This window comes from Protopterus annectens, chromosome 6.part0 (assembly GCF_019279795.1).
Source record: "Protopterus annectens isolate FY-2018-M chromosome 6.part0, PAN1.0, whole genome shotgun sequence".
NCBI classification, from domain to species: Eukaryota; Metazoa; Chordata; order Ceratodontiformes; family Protopteridae; genus Protopterus; species Protopterus annectens.
Window position 1 is genome coordinate 1,365,772,417 of NC_056737.1, and position 20,877 is coordinate 1,365,793,293.

The 20,877-nt window shown below is 40.7% G+C and overlaps 1 protein-coding gene across 1 annotated transcript in view; it reads right to left on the reverse strand.

Moving 5' to 3' along the window:
- Positions 1-17,935, reverse strand: part of ITGB5 (integrin subunit beta 5) — a 1,724,339-nt gene extending 1,706,404 nt beyond the window's left edge. Inside the window, exon 1 of the mRNA XM_044074928.1 lies at positions 17,200-17,935. Coding sequence (XP_043930863.1) covers positions 17,200-17,278 — 79 coding nt within the window. The 5' untranslated portion in view covers positions 17,279-17,935. The remainder of the gene's footprint in view (positions 1-17,199) is intronic.
- Between the last annotated feature and the right edge of the window lie 2,942 nt (positions 17,936-20,877).

The following is a 20,877-nucleotide window of genomic DNA, read 5'->3' on the forward strand; positions in this document are numbered from 1 at the left end:
ATCTGTGAACTTGGTCAGCCACAGTCCTTCTGTGTTGGCCTGTACCTCCGAGAAATATATACCGAACAAGAGTGGTCCCAGGACTGAGCCTTGTGGAACACCACTTGTAACTGGTTTGGAGTCTGACATGGCTCCAGCAATTCTAACCATGTGGGTTCTGTCCTTGAGCCAGTTTGCAATCCATCTAGTGACATAGGGGTTTATATTTAAGCTGGTGAGCTTATCTATAATGCCCGAGTGGGGTATTGTATCGAAGGCTTTTGTGAGGTCCAGGAAGGCTGTGTGGACCACCTTCCCGTCGTCAATGGCCTTGGTGACTGTTTCAAAGAAATCAACCAGGTTTAAGAGGCAGGATCTGCCCTTAACAAAGCCGAACTGGGTAGGATCCAGTGTCAGTAGGTCCCCAATATCTTTATTTATGAGGTCCATGATGATCCTTTCCATAGCTTTGCAGACCAAGCTAGTCAGGCTTATGGGGCGTTTCCAGGATCCGTTGAGGCACCACCTTTATGGAGATGGACCACTGTTGCTGTACGTCACTCTTTGGGCACATATCCTGTAGTAAGGCTGTGATTGAACAGTAGTTTTATGTTTGGGTTTAGCTCTTCTTGGAGTTCATGTAGGACGCAGCTCGGAACACCGTCTGGTCCCATTGATGCTGTGTTTTTTGCTTTGGAGAGGGCGGCTCTTACCTGAGCATCTGAGATGTCAGGGGGGTAGCACTCTGCTGGGATAGATATTTGCCCTTTTGGTGGGGGGGTAGAAGTTTGCCGCTGAACCTGTCAGCTACGATGTTGGCAAAGTCTGTGGGTTCAGTGTATTTTTTGTCATTTTGGACTAATTCTGAGCATATCTGGGAATTACCACCCAGGTTCCTAACATAACTAAAGAAAGCCTTGTGATTATCCTTAGTGTCCTGTGAAATTTTTCTCTCAAAGCTGGCCTTAGACAATTTTATGAGTGCCCGTAGTTTTTTGCTAATACTGATCAGTGATGCCTTCCCTTTTTGGGATTTTGCTCTATCATTTAGTAGCTTCCTCCTTCTATTGTATAGTTTGTTTATGGCTGGGGTCCACCATACAGGACGTCTGCCTTTGGAGGATTGGGTCGTATATGTTATCCACTTTCACTAACCTGGGGAGCAATCATGGCACTGCCAACTTTGCTTGAGATGTTGCCTGATGAGGTCTTTAAAGGAGGCTTTGGATGATGTGATTTGAATGCTAGTAGGGACAGAGTTCCATTTTTTAGCCACTGAACTACTATATAGCGCATCTCCAAAGCTATTGTAGCTGTTGGTGACTTCTAGTAGTAGTTTGCTTGATGATTTAAGAGGCCTTTTGGCTGAGTGATGTTAGGTTTTTGAGGGCAGGACACTTACTGGGGAGGTAATAGATAGAATGACAGTGGCAGATCTGATTGTAGGTTAGGAGGTTGGGCAGTTCAAGCCAGTGGAGCGGTCTCAAAGCAGCACAGTGATGAGTTCTATATGAGCAATTTGCAGCAAAGCAGGCAATTCTGTTATAGCAGGCTTCCATTTTGCTTAGTTCAGTTTTGTTGAGATTAGTCAGAATGGCAGATGCATAGAGTCGGGTGGACAGAAGTTGGGAGCGAGCAATGGCTGATCTTGTGTTGTTGGTAAGAAATGGTTTGATACGGTAGAGTGACCCCAGTTTGGCATGTACTTTTTTAATAGTTAAGTTGAGATGACTATCAAATTTTAGGTGGGAGTCTATGGTTATTCCCAATAGCTTAGCCTGTGCCACTGGAGCAATTGGAGTAGCATTTGTGGAGTAGATAGTGAATTGACTGTTACTGTTTTTGTTAGAACTGGTTATAATCATAAACTGTGTTTTCTTTGGACTGAGGATAAGCTGGGCTTTGGTAAGTTAGTTTTCAACGTCAGAGAATGCTAGTTGAGTTGTTTGCAGGAGGGTGGGAATGTTTTGTGCAGCACAGACTAAGGTAGTGTCATCTGCATACTGAATTATAGATGCATGCTGTGTGGAGGTATGGAGGTCATTTGTGAAGACTGTGGATAGTACTGGTCCTAAGACAGACCCCTGTGGGACTCCTATAGTTATGGGAAGCTGAGGAGAGAGAGAGAATTTCCCCATTTCACAGCTTGGTATCCATCAGTTAAGTAGCTTTGGAACCAGGTAAGAGTGGAATTTGATATATGATATTGGTTTAGTTTGTTTAGCAGGATTTGGTGTGAGACTGTGTCAAATGCTTTGGACATATCCAGAAAAAGAGTTGACACTTGTAGGCCTTCATTTCTGAGACGGTTTACGGTGTCTGTGAAGCAGAGAAGGGCTGTAGTGGTACTATGGGCAGATCTGAAACCATGCTGAGTAGGTGACAGGATGTTGCTGTCTAGGAGATAGTTTAGCATCTGGGTATGGACGCATTTTTCTAGGATTTTGGCCAGGGGGGAGAGTAAAGCAATGGGTCTGTAGTTATTAAGTTCAGTGGAGGTCCCGCCTTTATGTATGGTTGTAACATAGGATATTTTCCAGAGTTTGGGCACATAGTTTTCAACAATTGATCTGTTTATGAGAGTGGAGACTGGGATAGCAATAGCATCTGCTGTGAGTTTCAAGAAATAGCTGGGGAGTAGGTCGGCTGCTGTTGATGAGGTTTTTAGTTTGGAGAGCATGCTTTTGATTGAAGTGGCAGAAACTGTTTTGAGGGTAAAGCTTGTATTAGTGTTATTTGTGTTGGGGGGGATAGTGAGGAAGGAACTGTCCTGTGATACCAATATATATATATATATATATATAGCCTTTTGGGTGGATTTTAGTAGCTGGTTTACAATTTTCCAAAATTTTTGCGAGTTGTGTTGGTATTTAGTTTGTAATGTTGTGCAGTATGAATTTTTGTCCAGCCTAATGCATTTTTTGCACGGTTGCACAGTTCTTGGTACTTAGTCAGGCTTTGTGTTTCTTTGTTTTTTTGATAGTAAAGCCAGGCAGTCTCTCTGGAGGATTTGTTTGGTTTCTTTACTGAGCCAGATGTTTGTAGAGGTTCTAACCTTTATTTTGCGCAATGGAGCGACAGTGTCTAGGTGTTGTAGAAATGTTTTGTTGAAATATGCTACAGCCTGGTCAAGTGGGAGGGTTTTTTTGGGGGGGTCCAGTCACAGTTACAGAGTAAAGTGTTGAGGACCTCAGGAGAGAATATTTTTGTGTTTCTAGTGGATATTTAGTTAGTGGTTTTGCATATGCTTGTTCTACTACATATAAAGTATATTATGTTGTGGTCACTTAAGGTGTCTGGGTGACTGCTTGTGTGAGGGTACAATGTGGGGTTGTAGTTAGGACCCAGTCAAGGATGGATTCCATTTTAGATTTTTTATCACATCTAGTTGGAATTTGGACTAGCTGCTGGTAGACATGGAGATTTATTAGACTACTTGGTGGTTCTGATATACAGGTGAACTAATCTAAGTTTAAGTCCCCCAGAATAAGGGTTTCTTGTGAGTATGTGGAAGAACACCAGGATAAGAAGCCTTCAAGGCTAGCAGGTGTGTATATATATATGTATATATATATATATATATATATATATATATATATATATATAATTACACGCTATATATATATATATAAATAAATATTACACACACACACACACACATACACACACACACACATATCTATATATTACACACACACCTATATATATATATATATATATATATATATATATATATATATATATATATATTACACACACACCTATATATATTTTATATATATATATATATATATATATATATATATATATATATATATATATATATATATTACACACACACTTGCTAGTAATTACAGGTGTGGGTAGCCACATTCTTTGATTTCCTGTCCTTGCATATTTAAACTGGTGCATGTGAAATAATTCCTGCTTTAAAACTTCAGCTTGGCCAGCTAAGAACTTGGTTATATTCAACTGGACGTATAAGAGAATTTAAGTACCTTTATCTGCTCTTTTTTTTAAAATACAGTATTTAAATTGAGTGTTGAAGGAATTTTAACTGAAGTTATTCTTCTCTTCAGTAACTTGAACTGAAGCTAGTGTTGGCTGAATTTTGTTATTTGCTAGTAATTACAGGTGTGGGGGTAGCCACATTCTTTGATTTCCTGTCCTTGCATATTTAAACTGGTGCATGTGAAATAATTCCTGCTTTAAAACTTCAGCTTGGCCAGCTAAGAACTTGGTTATATTCAACTGGACGTATAAGAGAATTTAAGTACCTTTATCTGCTCTTTTTTTTAAAAATACAGTATTTAATTTGAGTGTTGAAGGAATTTTTAACTGAAGTTATTCTGCTCTTCAGTAACTTGAACTGAAGCTAGTGTTGGCTGAATTTTGTTATTTGCTAGTAATTACAGGTGTGGGGGTAGCCACATTCTTTGATTTCCTGTCCTTGCATATTTAAACTGGTGCATGTGAAATAATTCCTGCTTTAAAACTTCAGCTTGGCCAGCTAAGAACTTGGTTATATTCAACTGGACGTATAAGAGAATTTAAGTACCTTTATCTGCTCTTTTTTTAAAAAGAAATACAATATTTAATTTGAGTGTTGAAGGAATTTTTAACTGAAGTTATTCTGCTCTTCAGTAACTTGAACTGAAGCTAGTGCTGGCTGAATTTTGTTATTTGCTAGTAATTACAGGTGTGGGGGTAGCCACATTCTTTGATTTCCTGTCCTTGCATATTTAAACTGGTGCATGTGAAATAATTCCTGCTTTAAAACTTCAGCTTGGCCAGCTAAGAACTTGGTTATATTCAACTGGACGTATAAGAGAATTTAAGTACCTTTATCTGCTCTTTTTTTTTAAATACAGTATTTAATTTGAGTGTTGAAGGAATTTTTAACTGAAGTTATTCTTCTCTTCAGTAACTTGAACTGAAGCTAGTGTTGGCTGAATTTTGTTATTTGCTAGTAATTACAGGTTTGGGGTAGCCACATTCTTTGATTTCCTGTCCTTGCATATTTAAACTGGTGCATGTGAAATAATTCCTGCTTTAAAACTTCAGCTTGGCCAGCTAAGAACTTGGTTATATTCAACTGGACGTATAAGAGAATTTAAGTACCTTTATCTGCTCTTTTTTTTTAAAAATACAGTATTTAATTTGAGTGTTGAAGGAATTTTTAACTGAAGTTATTCTGCTCTTCAGTAACTTGAACTGAAGCTAGTGTTGGCTGAATTTTGTTATTTGCTAGTAATTACAGGTGTGGGGGTAGCCACATTCTTTGATTTCCTGTCCTTGCATATTTAAACTGGTGCATGTGAAATAATTCCTGCTTTAAAACTTCAGCTTGGCCAGCTAAGAACTTGGTTATATTCAACTGGACGTATAAGAGAATTTAAGTACCTTTATCTGCTCTTTTTTTTTTAAAAAATACAGTATTTAATTTGAGTGTTGAAGGAATATTAACTGAAGTAATTCTGCTCTTCAGTTATTCCCACCCACCGCTTTTTGTTTTGGTGTTAATCTTAGTGGCATTGAAACTGCCAGCCCTCAGCCTGCCTCTGGGCCCATCTCATTTGCTCACTCAACTGAGTACAGTGAGATCATATTCTGATTTCAGGCACTCCTACTGTGTACAAAGAGAGCATCTGGGAAATAGAAAAAAAAATTAAGCTTATTTCCTGCCTTTCTTGTTAAGTGGTACAGACTATTTGTAGGCTTCTGAGCCCCAAGCCCTTCTGTGTTTGAGGAAGCCTTCTAGCTTGTTTTTTTTTCTTATAACTAGCCAGTTTTCTAGTTTCAGCACTCAAATCTGTTTCTTTGATCTCAGCACTTGTTCAGGAAAAAAAAAAAAAAAAAAATTTCATCTGCTTTTACTGTACTTGTGTTTTACCTACTTCTTTTACTTTTGCATCATCTTAAAATACTCAATTGTATTTATTACTGCTTGGTGTAACTCATTCTAAGCCTTTTGGTTTAAACACTTGGGCTTCGGACCAGTTAGTTGTTTTGCACTGAGAGGGTTTGTGGTCTGCACTGTTGTGGCAGAACAGGTAGCTTACATCCTTCTAGGTTGAGAACTGCTGATTGAGGGCTCAGTGTCTGTTATTCTAAAAGTGTATTAATTCTGGTTTAAGCACTTGGGCTTTCAAGCCAGTTATTTTACATTAAGAGGGTTCGTGGTCTGCACTCTTGTGGGAGGAGAGGCTGGACTCTGCCCTTCTGAGCTGGGAATTTCTAGTTAAAGGCTTATAGTGCATGCATATCTGAACTGTTTCTTACTGAAGTTGGTGCGCCTTGTTTGCTGTGGCATAGACTGGATTCGGGCCTGCTGGATCTAGCTTTGTTTGTGTAACTTGAGCACTAATCCAGACATTCTGTAAAGTATTCAATGGTATTTATTACTGCTTGGTTGTAACTTGATTAAAGTGTAGCTATCATTCAAGTCTTTTGGATGAAGCACTTGGGCTTCAGACCAGTTGTTTTACATTAGGAAGGTTTGTGGCAAGCACTGTGGTGGCAGGACAGGTAGCTTTCATCCTTCTAAGTTGGGAACTGCTGATTGAGAGCCCAGTGTCCAAGTGTATTAGTTCTGGTTTAGGCACTTGGGCTTCAGGCCAGTTATTTTACATTAAGAAGGTTCGTGGTCTGCACTCTTGTGGGAGAAGAGGCTGGACTCTGCCCTTCTGAGCTGGGAATTTCTGGTTAAAGGTTTATAGTGCCTGAATATTTGAACTGTATCTTACTGAAATTGGTTCACCTTGTTTGCTCTAGCATAGACTAGATCCAGGCCTGCTGAATCTAGCTTTGTTTATATGCTTGTTGTTTGTTTGCTTGTTATTTCCCTGGAAGCTAATTCCACCTAATCGCAACTTCTCAGCTTCTGTGGATCACTAGTGATATCTGCATTGCTTACTGTACTTATTTCCTTGTTTCACTTGAAAGAAAGTTACTGTTTGTCGTTTTGCATTTAGTTACTTGTAACACATTGCACTCAAGTTACCTGGCACTTGCTCACTAAAGCAATTATATAAGTCAGCACTAAAATTAAAAGCACTACACCCTCACTCCCCACTGGCCCTTGTTTTCAATTAAGGAATTCCCAATATTATTCTAGCATGTCCAAAGGTCAGTTGTCAATCTTCTCTCGGTCCAGCTGGTGAATCTGGGAATCTTGAGGCAATGTTATAACTGCCTCATGTACACAGACAACCCTCTCCTCCTCCCACATAACACAAATACTTGCGAGAGATGCAGCTATTTAGCCAAACTGGAGGCTGAGCTCTCTCAACTCATGACTGGCAAGACCAGACAGGAGGAGAAGGCAACTACACACACCACAAAACCAGCCTCACATAATGCTACCACTCCACTGAATCAAACACATAAACACACAAAGACATACTAGGAGGCTCTGAGTAAAAATTTACCTAAACAGCAGAGGCCTCCAAAGCAGACACCCAAACAACTGCTACCTCAAGACACCCCACAAGCAACACATAAACCACAAAAGCAGTGTGCAAAGCAGTCACAGCCCTTAAGGCCAAATACACCACCAAACATACTTGTCATAGGTGACTCCATAGTCAGACACACTGACGTCCCACTCACCAGGCTGAACAAGGAGAGGGTCACAGTAAGCTGCCTATCGGGCGCTAGAATCCGCCACATAACACAAGCACTGAGGTCACGCCACGGCAAGTACAAATATGACACAGTCATTGTCCATGCTGGTGTGAGCGACCTGAGGCACCTCCCTGGACTACATGAAAAGAGACATAGAGGAGCTCTCTGATTATGTAGCCCAGGCAGGTATGACCCTAACCCTGAGCAGTATCCTTCCTTCACCAAGAATGATGCCACAATATAGAGACAAGATGATCAGCTTTAACAATTGGCTTAATGTCTGGTGTCATTCAAAGGGGATCCAGTGTCTGTCTGCCTGGGATGACATGCTTGACAAGCCACGCTGCTGCAAGGGACGGCTTGCACCTGTCACCCTGGGATTCCGGATATTGGCTAAGGCTCTTGCCACCCCATAGTGCCTTTTTAGGCAAGGCTCAAATTCTAAACCTACCACCCTAGAAAACAAAAATGGGAAGAAACTGAGGGTAATGCTGCTCAATGCCAGAAGTCTAAATCTCAAAATGCACGCACTCGAGGCCCTTCTCAGTATGGAGAACATCGATGTCTGTGCTGTAACTGAAACCTGGTTCAAGGCTCCTGAGAGCACCCGGCACTATTAGGTTTTACCTCATATCATGCGTTCCAGCCCCAAAACCCGGACCACACCACAAAAGGAGGGTGTATCCATATTCATAAAGGATACCCACACCTCCAGGTTGGTGGCAACGCCGAAGCTTGGAAACCATCAAGGTGCAACTAACCATAGGCAAAACTGCTCTACAAATTGTAGCATGCTACAGGCCACCCTCTCAAACTCAGGAACCCCACACAGCCTTCCTGAAGACACTGGAGGGTATAAATGTATCTCCAAACACCATCATATTGGGTGACTTCAACTACCCGAATATAGACTGGGAACATTACTCAAGCCCTAACTTTCTAGCCCAACGGTTCCTGGAGTTCATAAATTCAAATGCCATGGAACAGCTAGTCACTGTTCCCACGAGAGGAGAAAATATACTAGATCTCATTGTCACAAACATGGGGACAAAATGCTCCACACCGAAGTATATCCCTCATTGGTGAGATCTGATCATAAACTAATCTCACTGGAAATCCACATCCCACCCCACCCCAAACAAAAAGACCATAGTGAAGAACTTCTCTAAAGCAAACTTCACACTACTCAAGACTGGTGTGGTATCCTTCAAGGCCCCTGAGCCAGTGGAAACCACAACCCAAGCTGGAAGCCCTTACAAATGCCTTCTATGAACACCTCCAGGACTGCATGGATCAGGCAATCCCAAATAAAACCAAGACTCTTTCCACAAAGGGCAAGCGTCCAGTCTGGTGGACCCCAGCCATTAACAAACTTTACAATAAGAGGAGAAAGCTATTACATGATAGAACAAAATCCATAAAAGGAAGTCACCCCTGATCATTATTAGTAAAAAATACGAGCACTCATAAAATCAACTAAGGCCAATTTTGAGAGAAAAATTGCCATGGATTCAAAGGACAATCATAAGGCCTTTTTCAGCTATGTTAGGAACCTGGGTGGAAACTCCCAGATATGCTCAGAATTAGTCCAAAATGATAAAAATCACTGAACCCACAGACATTGCCAACATACTGGCAGACAGGTTCAGTGCAAACTTCACCCCTCTCCCCTAAAGGAGAGATAACTATCCCAGCCGAGTGTAGCCTCCCAGACATCTCAAATGCGCAGGTGAAAGCTGCTCTCTCTAAAGCTAAAAACACAGCATCAATGGGACGGATGGTGTCCCGGCTGTGTGCTACACGAGCTAAATGAGGAATTAAACCCGCACATAAGGCAGCTGTTTAATCTCAGCCTTACCACAGGATACGTGCCCAAGGAGTGGCGACGGCAACTGTTGTCCCACTCCACAAAGGCGGCGCCTCACGGACCCTGGTAATTACAGCCCCATAAGCTTAACAAGTCTAGTCTGCAAAGCTATGGAGAGGATCATAATGGAGCTCATAAACAAAGATATAGGGGACTTGCAGACATTGGACCCGACCCAGTTTGGCTTTGTCAAGGGAAGATCATGCCTTTTGAACTTGGTTGACTTCTTGAAACAGTCACCAAGGCCATTGATGAGGGAAAGGCAGTCCATACAGCCTACCTTGACCTTGCAAAGGCTTTCGACACAATACCCCACTCGGGTATTGTAGAAAAACTTACCAGCTTAAATGTAAACCCATATGTCACAAGATGGGTTGCAAACTGGCTTAAGGACAGAACCCACAGGGTTAGAGTTGCTGGCGCTGTGTCAGACTCCAAGCCGGTCACAAGTGGTGTCCCACAGGTCGGTCCTTGGCCCCTATTGTTTGGCATCTACTTCTCAGAAGTACAGGCCAACATAGGAGGACTTTGGCTGACAAAGTTTGCAGACGACTGCAAACTGGGTGCCATAGTGGAAAGTGCATCAGACATGGATATCCTTCAGAAGGGACTCACGGAAACAGATAGCTGGTGCCAGAGCCATGGCCTGAAGTTAAACGCCAAAAAATGTATAGTCATACCCTTCGGGAAAAACAAGGTAACCCCAAGCTACCATATAGGTGGCAATCCACTAAGCACAAAAGAGGTTATCAGGGACCTGGGGACCCAGGTTGACAGTGGCCTTTCGTTGACACTCACATTGCTAAAGTGATTAGAAAGACCTTCTACATTGCCCACCTGATCATGAAGGGATTCACATCCAGATCTAGTGAGGTTATTGTTCCCCTGTACTCTTCACTTATCAGACCAATGATCGAGTACAATGCCCCATTCGGGATGTATCTCACCCGACATCTGCAGCAATTGGAGAGACCCCAAAAGTTCCTCACCAAAAGGATAAAGGGACTCCAAAATCTGTCATATGCTGCCAGATTGAAGAAACTCCAGCTCTATTCAGTCGCATACCGTCTGCTCAGAGGTGACATGTGCCTGACATACAAGGCCATGTCCAACCCGGAATTAATGGACATGCTCCACCTCAAAAAATCCAAATCCACCAAAACCACTAGAGCAAGCGACTTAAACCTTAGCACAGATATAAATAGGGCGTGCTGGAGGGATAGATTTATCACTCAGAGACTCCCTATGCTGTGGAATAAAATCCCGGTCCATGTGAGGCAGAGCACCTCGCTGACTCTGTTCAAGAGAAATCTAGACCTGTGGATGGAAGATCGTAGGTTTACCCCGGGAATCATCTCTGTGTCACTGCTGGACAGAGGCACAACAAACTAATGGGCACAGTATTTTTTCATATAAGGGGTGGCGTAAGCCACAAAAATTTGGGCTAGGCTTATAAATGCCTTAGGGCAGATAGCCTAGTATAAACCTATGAACATATGAAACCTATATATATATATATATTACACACAAACACATATATATATTTTTTTACACACACACACACACACACATATATATATATATATAGGTTCATAGGTAGGCACTAGGCTATCTGCCCTAGGGCATTTATAAGCCTAGCCAGAGTGTGTCGGCTTTCGCCGCCCCATTGATTAATTAACTGATCTGTCAAGCAGAGCCAATGAAGCGATCCCAGGGGTGTATTTTCTGTTACTCATCCACTCGTCAAGGTTTCTCTTGAAGAATGTTAGTGAGGGGCTCTGCCTGATGTAATTTGGAATTTTGTTCCAAAGCATAGGGAGTCTCTGTGACAGGAATCTATCCCTCCAGCATGTTCTATTCATTGTTGTGGCGAGGTTTAGCTCACTAGAGTGCGTGGCTCATAGTGACTTGGATTTCTTTAGGTGGAGCATGTCCATCAATTCTGAGTTGGACCTGGCTTTGTAAATCAGGCAGAGATCACCTCTGAGTAAGCAATACGCCACTGAGTACAGCCTGAGTTTTTTCAGTCGGGCTGCATAGGACATATATTTGAGGCCAGTAATTCTCTTGGTGAGGTACTTCTGTGGACTTTCCAGCTGTTGGAAGTGTCTTGTGAGGTACATCCCAAATGGGGCATTGTACTCTATGATGGGTCTAATGACCGACGAGTAGAGAGGCACTATAACTTCTTTATTTCTAGATGCGAACCCTTTAGTAATTAGATGGGCCACATAGAAGGATTTCCTAACTACTTTGGCAATATGATTGTCAAAGGAGAGATTACTATCTACCCGGGTCCCCAAATCTCTTATTACCTCTTCTGTATTAAGGGGGCTGGCACCTATGTGGTAATTCGTGGGTGTTTTGTTTTTCCCAAACGGGATGACTATGCATTTTTTGGCATTTAGCTTGAGGCCATGACTTTGACACCAGGTGTCCGTCTCAATAAGGCCCTTTTGGAGGATGTCCGTGTCAGCCGGAGAGTAAGTTGTGGCTCCCAGTTTGCAGTCATCGGCAAACTTGGTTAGCCATTGTCCTCCTGTGTTTGCCTGTACTTCTGAGAAGTATATGCCAAACAGTAGGGGTCCCAGGAGCGAGCCCTGCGGGACACCACTTGTGGCTAGAGTCGGACCTGGAGCCCGCTATTCTTACCGTGTGAGTTCTGTCTGTAAGCCAGTTGGCAACCCATCTCGTGACGTAGAGGTTTATGTTCAGGCTGGTGAGTTTTTCTGAAATACCCGAGTGGGGAATGGTGTTGAAAGCCTTGGCAAGGTCAAGGTAGGTTGTGTGAACCACCTTTCCCTCATCTATGGCCTTGGTGACTGTCTCAAAGAAGTCAGTCGGGTTTAGTAGGCATGATCTGCCCTTAACAAAGCTGAACTGGGTCAGGTCAAGTATTTGCAGGTTCCCAATGTCTTTGTTAATGAGTTCCATGATGATGCGCTCCATAACCTTGCAGACCAGGCTAGTCAGGCTTATGAGGCGATAGATAGCAGGGTCAGTTGTAGCCCATCCTTTGTGGAGAGGAATAACCGTTGCTGTGCGCCATTCTATGGGCACGTAGCCTGTGGAGAGGCTTAGGTTGAACAGCGTGTTTACGTTGGGGGTAAGTTCATTCTGTAGTTCGTGCAAGCCGCAGCCTGGGACACCATCTGGTCCCATCGACGCTGTGTTTTTGGCTTTTGAAAGGTCGTGTGTATGTATGTATATATATATATATATATATATATATATATATATATATTACACAGATATAGATATATTTTTTATATATATATATATTTTATATATATATATATATATATATATATATATAAAATATAGATTTTATATAGATTTTATATATATATATATATATATATATATATATATATATATATATTAATACAAAAGGGAGGCTGCACCCCCCCCCCCTTGCTTTACATAAGTGCCCTGCAGTCCTTTACAGAGGGATGCAGGGGTGGGCATTAAACTGTTCATATTAATAAGATGAATATTTATTTCTTAAAAAAAAGATGTCTGACATTATAAGGTCAGCCCACCTCACACCAGGGGCAGTGCTTGCTAATACACACACTGGTGTGTCCTAATATAAACAATTGCCCATTAACCTTAAACGGAAAGTCCACACTCACCTGCTATTAACTAAATCATGAGTTTTTTGTTCTCCATACAATATGGTTTCAGTATAGTATAGTATAGTTATCAAGTACCACAATCTAGTTCATAAAACTTCAATTTTCTTGCTTTGGAATCAAAGGAAAGCCCATGCACTTTTTAAGTATAATCTCTCACATGCTTTGGCATAGGAATTTCTGTCTACCTACATAATCCATCTATCCACAACCCCTTTTTCCCCATTTTTCACATAGGGTCAGGGTGTCACTTCAACAGAGACAATCATCTAGAGTCAAGGTTTACACCGTCAGGTGGCTAGTGCTGTCGCTGTATCTCCACATCACACTTGCATGTACACTCACACGTATGGATAATTTAGAATCGCTAATCCACCTACTGCATGCATGTCTTTGGAGTGTGGGAGGAAACCAGAGCACCCATAGGAAGCTGACATGAACACAGGGAGAATATGCAGACTCCGCAAAGAAAGCATTCCTACTGAGAAATTAACTGGGTAACCTCTTGCTTTGAGGTAACAATGCTTTCCACTGCACCACTGTTCCACAACGTACCACAGAAATAGGGAAATCTGCAATATGCACAGAAGTAAAAAAAAAATCACAATGCATTAAACACATTTGTGCCTCAGTAGAAAAAAAACAAATTTAAGACAAAAAGGTTACACCTATTTTATACTGTATTATACTGTAAGGACACAGATAACTTGATAAAATTATAAAGTAAAAAGCTTTTAGCCAAATATAGCACATTCCTCCTACATTTAAAACCCACTGCAGACATTGGTGAATAGTAGAATCAATTTGTGCATCCGTTAAAATGTTCTTTGAAGTAAGAGCCATCAGTTAATATCTCCTTGTTTATAATGATAGTTTGGCACCATGGGAAGAGTCTGGCGAGGGTATAACAATACTTGAAGGATTACAAATGGACAGCTTTATAAAAAACTGCAGTTTTGCTACTTCATTTTGTTGAGGGTTGACAATTTCTATGAATAGATCAGAGATCAGCCATGAGAACAACAGAGTAAAAGTCAGACAAAACATGTAATATAGTCAGGTTCCAGAAACTGTGTAAAATGCCTATGACTCACACTACTGCCATTCTATTTATAAAGGGGTTAAAAGACACCTCATTTCCTTATATCTAGCAGAACTCATATAAAGGGGACTGGAAATAGATTCTAAGAACAAAAGCTCCAAGCAGTAAAGCAAGATTTTTAATACGGCAAGCCCAATGACCTCCATGTAATGGGACAACATATTAAGATGTAAATGAAATAGACCAACTTTACTGTATTAAAACAGCTCAGAATACAATAAAAAATGAAAAGAAGAATAAATTCCAGGAAGGAGTTTTCATTTAAATGAAAACATTGATTCTGAATATTTCAGATGCACTAAAAGTGCAAATAGCTCAAGGGTTAATTTCTTGGCATTATCAGGAAGGATTAAAGTGTGAGGTTAACTCTTTGTCAACCAAGACATACTGCTATCGTGTATGGCGATAACTGTCAGCTCACTTTCTTTTAGGCCTAAACTGATCTTGCCACAAGCAACTGCCACCGACTCATGACAGAGTCTTCAGTTTGATACTGACTGTCATGTTAAATTGCTATGTGTAGTAGGCATGAAAGGTTAATCATATTACAGATATACATACTGCATAATGCAAAAACTATATTGTTACAGTGTTCCACTACATAAGGTATCACAGACAAACACCAAAACACAACAAAGTTACAGGTTCATACGGTTGCTGGAAATGTAATTTATGTAGCAGACACACTCTAGTACTAACAACAGTAACTAACTCCCAGCACTCACTCATTACTCTTTATTATAAGCACAAGGATGATCTTGTACATTGTCAGAGGTATACAGCAAGTGGTTCCCACTTCAGTTTCCATTGATCGCGTATTTAAAATATAACAACTGCTGTCATGGTGGAACTGAGCATTAACTGTTACAGTGAATGGATTCCAGTTATAACAAGGGCACTCAATGTACTACAAAGTTTTAAACAGATATGTTGCTGGTTTAATTAATTAAGACATTGCAAACTTAAGATGACTTTTGCTATGTGTAACAATAATGGTATAAGCTTCCAACCTCTAAAATGCCAAATGTTGCATTCTATAGTTCCAACACAAAACAAATTATGTCAAGAGATTCCATGCTTTGCTGCAGCCATAAGACTGATCAAATAAATGTGTTTTCATCTTATATAAAATTGCTGAATACTGTTTCTATACTGTACTTAAAAGTGTACACTCTTCCGTATATCATTTACAATATCACATATTTCAGTACAGAATTCTTATACTACTATCACTTAAAGAAAAATATGAAGCCTCGAGAGAATATAAGTGGAACGTGAGGGGCTTACCCAGCAAAATCAATAATAAAAAGAACTATGCCTTCAAACACAATTCGCAGATTATTTGCATTTCACTAAGATATCCAGGGAAAAAGAAACACTCTGCAAAAATATTTGAATCTGTCTTATGCACTGTTCTTTCTGGATTTAAAGTATCTGCTTATTTTGTTTTAACTTTTAATGTTTTACTGAAAAGAATCTGAATGAATGCTAAAACATCAGGAAAGTAAAGATTCTTACAGCTGTACCTTCCCTGAAAACCTACTGGGTAGCTCGTGTTTTGTAATTTGGAAGGTTTACCATAGCTCTCAACTGTCCCTGACTTTGCCTCCTAGTTTTGCATTGTACTAAACTGTAGATTTTCTGGTAAATGACTAAATTTATATTTCTTATTTTGCAGAAAATGCAGATGAAAAATATGTTGTCCTGTTAACTTTCTAAACAAATTAGAATAATATTTGAAAACTGACCCTGATTTGGGGCCTTTGTCCCTAACTCTTGGGCAAAGAGGTTCAGAGGTATGGTTTAAACTTAAATTGATGCATCGCTCCTTTCTCCATAAAGGGATGACAAAATTGTTGTAGGCAAGCCAAGAAACATATACCCCTTATTACCAGCATTCAAAGTAAACACAACCTTACTTGTCTCAATATTTTCAATACTGAATATTACAAATCACAGTACTGGCATTTGACTGATCACAGAGGGTCCAAAAGAAGAGCACTTTCTTATTTTTCAGGTAGTGGACTCTATACCCTTTGTGATAATAGAGCTTTGTTTATGCTTACTTTAATTATTTAGTAGCATATGTCCCCTTAAACAGTTAAGATTAAACGAGTCTTGTCAATATGTCTAGGAGGATTACAGATAAATCTGATGGCCAGAAATCACAGCACTACGCCTAAATTGCAACAATTTCAGTACTGATGGATGGATGGAAGTTTCTTTAAAAGGAAGACTATCTAATTACAATATCCTTAGCAACACTATTCTGCCACAAGCAATCTGATGTGCAAGCTTATCTTTCGACTTATTTACTCGAGAATAAATAAGGGAAGGGGAACAAAAGTCTAAAATCGGGGTCAATGTATAAAACATATTACTCGCATTCACTTAAGAAGGTACAGAAGTGGATTTGAATAAACTTTTTTTTTCATTTTTAATAAAATACAAGTACGTAATGTCTAGCATTATAGACTGGCTGCAATATTCAGTAATTTACCAGAAAAATCAAGCATTTTACTAGGGGCATGGCAAAAATAGGAGGTAAAATCAGAGCCAGTTGAAAAGTACGATGGCAAGGATGATCGTGTCTGGCTGAACGCAGAGCTCATCCTGACGCTGGCTGATGAAAGTAAAGGGCAGAGTTAGGCAGGCCGGTGTTTATTATTTAACTGTCTGGACGTACAGCAAAACAAAATATTTTGAATTCTACAAACAAAATATCTTGCATTTCCACTCCACTACCTGTTGATATTCAAGAGACACTGCTGACATCTGTTATTTATCATAAGATCCATGCACTTTACACCGGTCAAGATCCAGTCAAATAGATAAAACAGCATTTAAAGTAAACGTGTTAAAACGTTTATGTATACGACTGCTTCTGACTGCACTGATGAAAACATGCTGCTGGACAAGTCAGTCACTTGGCACTTAGTGTGCTCCTTTGCTTTAACAGCTAAGCGGGCTGCCCCTCCAACACAGCTTACCTTTCACACAGCGGCTAACTCCATAGAAAATCAGACAGCCCAACACAACAACATCATTTATAAGTGCCCGGTGTAACATGATTCATTCAGCTTCCAGGCAGCAGTTTACTTTCTGGAATCCAAACAACTTTGGAGAAGTAGCAACTTAATCCAAAATGTAGAACAAGACTAGCTCGGTGCGGACTGACAAGCCCCCCGGCTAGAGCGGGATCCGATCTTGGGAATGCGACTCTATAAACAGAGCCATACCGCCGCCTGGGAGCAGGTCTGCCAGACAAAAAACTGCATTTTACATCTGCAAACGGATCACAAAAGTACAGCCTCAACAAGTTTACTGCACCAAGCAGAAGTAGCCCGGAGAGTTACAAAAAGCAACCCACTGCTTTCCTTTAAGAAGCGCCACATGTGTTCCCTAACCGGTGCCTTTTCTATTATCAAGCTAAACAGAAGCGGGATATGTGCTGCAAATTATTTTTTGTTTTACTTGTGTGGACAACGGACAACCTACGAACTAGTTAAACCATGTCTGTAGCAGGACGTCAGTAGGGATAGCACAGCACGAAGCAGTTGGAGTTCGATCTCCGCCCCTGAACTTACAAAGAAAGGCGATGCTTAACCCCTTCTGTTCTGCAACAAAATGCAAGATTGCTACTGGGACACGTTTTAATTTTATTAGTCTGGTTACCAGGTAAACCAACTACTCGCATCGCAAGTACCTGTTCGAAGGGGCAACCGCAGAACGGACCTCGGTTAGGAAGGAGTATTGCTTGGTCTCGGTGGTATCGAAACCAAGACAATCCTCTGTGTCATTATGCCGCACTTCAAAACAAACGCAGACCGTGAACTTTTTGACAAGTCTGCAGTGGTGAGCTATGACACAGCATATAAAGGAGATTGGGGGGGGGGGGGGGGGTTTATGAAACAGTATTACACCGTTGCTTGGATGATCTGGAGTTTGGCATACTTTTCTCCTGACTCGAAAAGCAAAACATCCAAAAACAAATTTGAACACGTATTTGTTTTATGTTGTGCGTCAGGCCTGGCAAGCCGGTACGTAAAAATCAACTGTCAATCATTAGCGGACCGGAGTTCCGCTTTGGCGACCCCTAACCGGGAAAAGCCGAAAGACACAAACAAACTGCATACCTCTCAGAGCAAGAAGTCTGCACAAAGCCATAAGCAAAAATATGACAAAGGCCCCGAAATAGGGACAGTGTTTTAAATATTGTTCTTAGAAAGTTGATAGAATAACAGGTTTTGCATTAGCATTAATTTTCTGAATGGTAGGAAGTCTGAAACTCAAATGTCTGTCATTATTTTCTAACTTAAGTCTTTAATGATCTGCCGCTAATTTGCCAGAAAACCACAATTTTATGAAAAACTAACCAAAAATATGAGTCTAAAATCTGGATATTCTGCGAAAATCTGTACGGTTGAGCCGTATTCTGTACTGTAAAAAAAAATCTGCATTACGTTATTGAGTTTGTGTACTTAAACCTGTATATGGATTGCTTGCACTGCATCAAGTGTTTGCTTTCTTTGCATTTTCTTCTACCGGTTTGTATTTGCCAGATATCTGACTGAAAGGGATCAGTGGACTAGCTCACTTTCCCGTGTAGTTCTCATAGGTCCATGGGTGTACTGGGGACTAGTCTAGCTAGCCATGCAACCAATGTGTATCCTGTCAGTTATCGTGCTTTAGAGGTTATTTTAAGTGTTTTATGTTACTTAGGGCATGGTTTAACATCTGCCTCTGCCCAGTGTCCATCAAAGACATTTGGGTCAGACCAGGGGTGATGTTCTGTTTTCTCATCCATTGGTCCAGGTTGCGCTGCTATAGGGTTTTGGGAAGGCCTGTGCTTCACATGGATGGGAAGTCTATTCCAGAGAATGGAAATTCTCTGAGATATACCTGTCATTGCAACATGTTCTGTTTAAGTGACAAGCAATGTTTAAATCCATAGATCTAGTAGTCCTGGTACTGTTTGTTTTGAAAATATGCAAAAGGTCCATCAGAGTAGGATCCAGTGATGTTCTGTCTGCCAGGCATAAATTGCCTCTCAGCAGTCTGTCACAAACAGAGTATGGAGACAGTGCTTCAAGGAGATCTGCTTAGGATATTGTATTTATGCCCTGATTTATTTTTGTGAGGAATCTGTGGACATTCCATTTGTTGCATATGCCCTCTCAGGTACTTGCCGAAGGGGGCATAATGCCCCGGGCATTATACTTAACAATGGGTCTGATGAGGGCTGAATACAATGGTGTGATGACTTCCCTGAACCTAGATACCATGTCCTTACTTATAAGTTGACTGAAATAAAATGACCATGTCCTTACTTATAAGTTGACTGAAATAAAATGACTTTCTTACAGCCTTAGACATATGTTGGATGAAAGCCAGGTTATTGTACATGAGTGTCCCCAAAACTCTGACTACTGTGTCTACTTTTAGGGGTGTTTTATCAATGAGGTTGTTTTCATGGGTGGCCAACCTCCAAAAAGGTACTATTATGCATTTCTTGACATTAAGTTCTAAGCTCTGGCTTTGGCACTAGTCAGTTGTCTGTGTTAGACCTTCCTGTAAGATGATAGTGTCTTACGCTGTTTGTATGCTTGCTCCTATCTTGCACTATTTGGTCCTTATCCATTGCTTTAATGACCTTCTCAAAGAAGTCCACAGATTTAGTAGGCATGACCTGCCTTTGACAAAACCAAACTGAGTTGAGTCCTGTGTCTGAAAGTTTCCTATTTTATTGTTAATTGTTTCCATGATAATTTTTTCCATGGCTTTGCATACCAGAATAGTCAGCCTAATGAGTCTGTAGTTCCCTGTATCCATTGATGGCCCACCCTTGAGCAGAGGGATTACTGCTGTGGCCTTCCATTAGCGTGGTGTACAGCCTGTTCGAAGACTATGGTTGAATAGTGACTCCAGTGGCCCAGATAGGTCATTTTTTAGGCTTTTTAGGCTGCATCCAGGGATATTATTGGGTTCCATCAAAGCTGTATTCTTGGTCTTAAAAGCGCATCTAAGACCTGTTTCCTATTGATAGTTGGAGAGGTTATGTTAGATGTTATTTCCTGGTGGGGGGAGCTGTAGGTGAGATGGAGGTAAAGCTGGAGTTAATTTGCAGCTAAAAGATTTGCTGTATCTTCTGATTCCATGAACATGGCTCTATTTACCAACAGCTCGGCACATTGATGTGTGTTGCCTCTGAAGTTTCAGACATAGATAAAGAATGCCTTATGGTTAACCTTGACCTGGGATGCCCTTTGCCCCAGAATTTACTTTGTTGGACTTGATTAGTCCTCTTAGTAGTCAATTCAGTTTAATTAAATTTTTATCTTTTTTGGTGTTAAACATCCTCGTTTTTATCTATGACTTTTTTTCTTTTGTTGTACAACCTGCTTAATTTTGGATTCCACCGGGGTGGTTTTGTTTGCTTTTTGTGTTAGTTTTGGGATTACGTCTGGTAGGCACAGCAGCCTCTGTGCAGTCACTGACATGATTGTACAGAGTGTCTGTGTATAATTCTGCATAGGCTGCTGTGTTATCTGAGGTTGGAGGGGCTTGAAATTTTGACAAGTTGTCAGTTAACAAAAGGTGGTTTACCTTGTATTAGTTTCTAATTGTTATGAGATTTGCTGGGATTACAAAACTGGTTCTTATTTCAA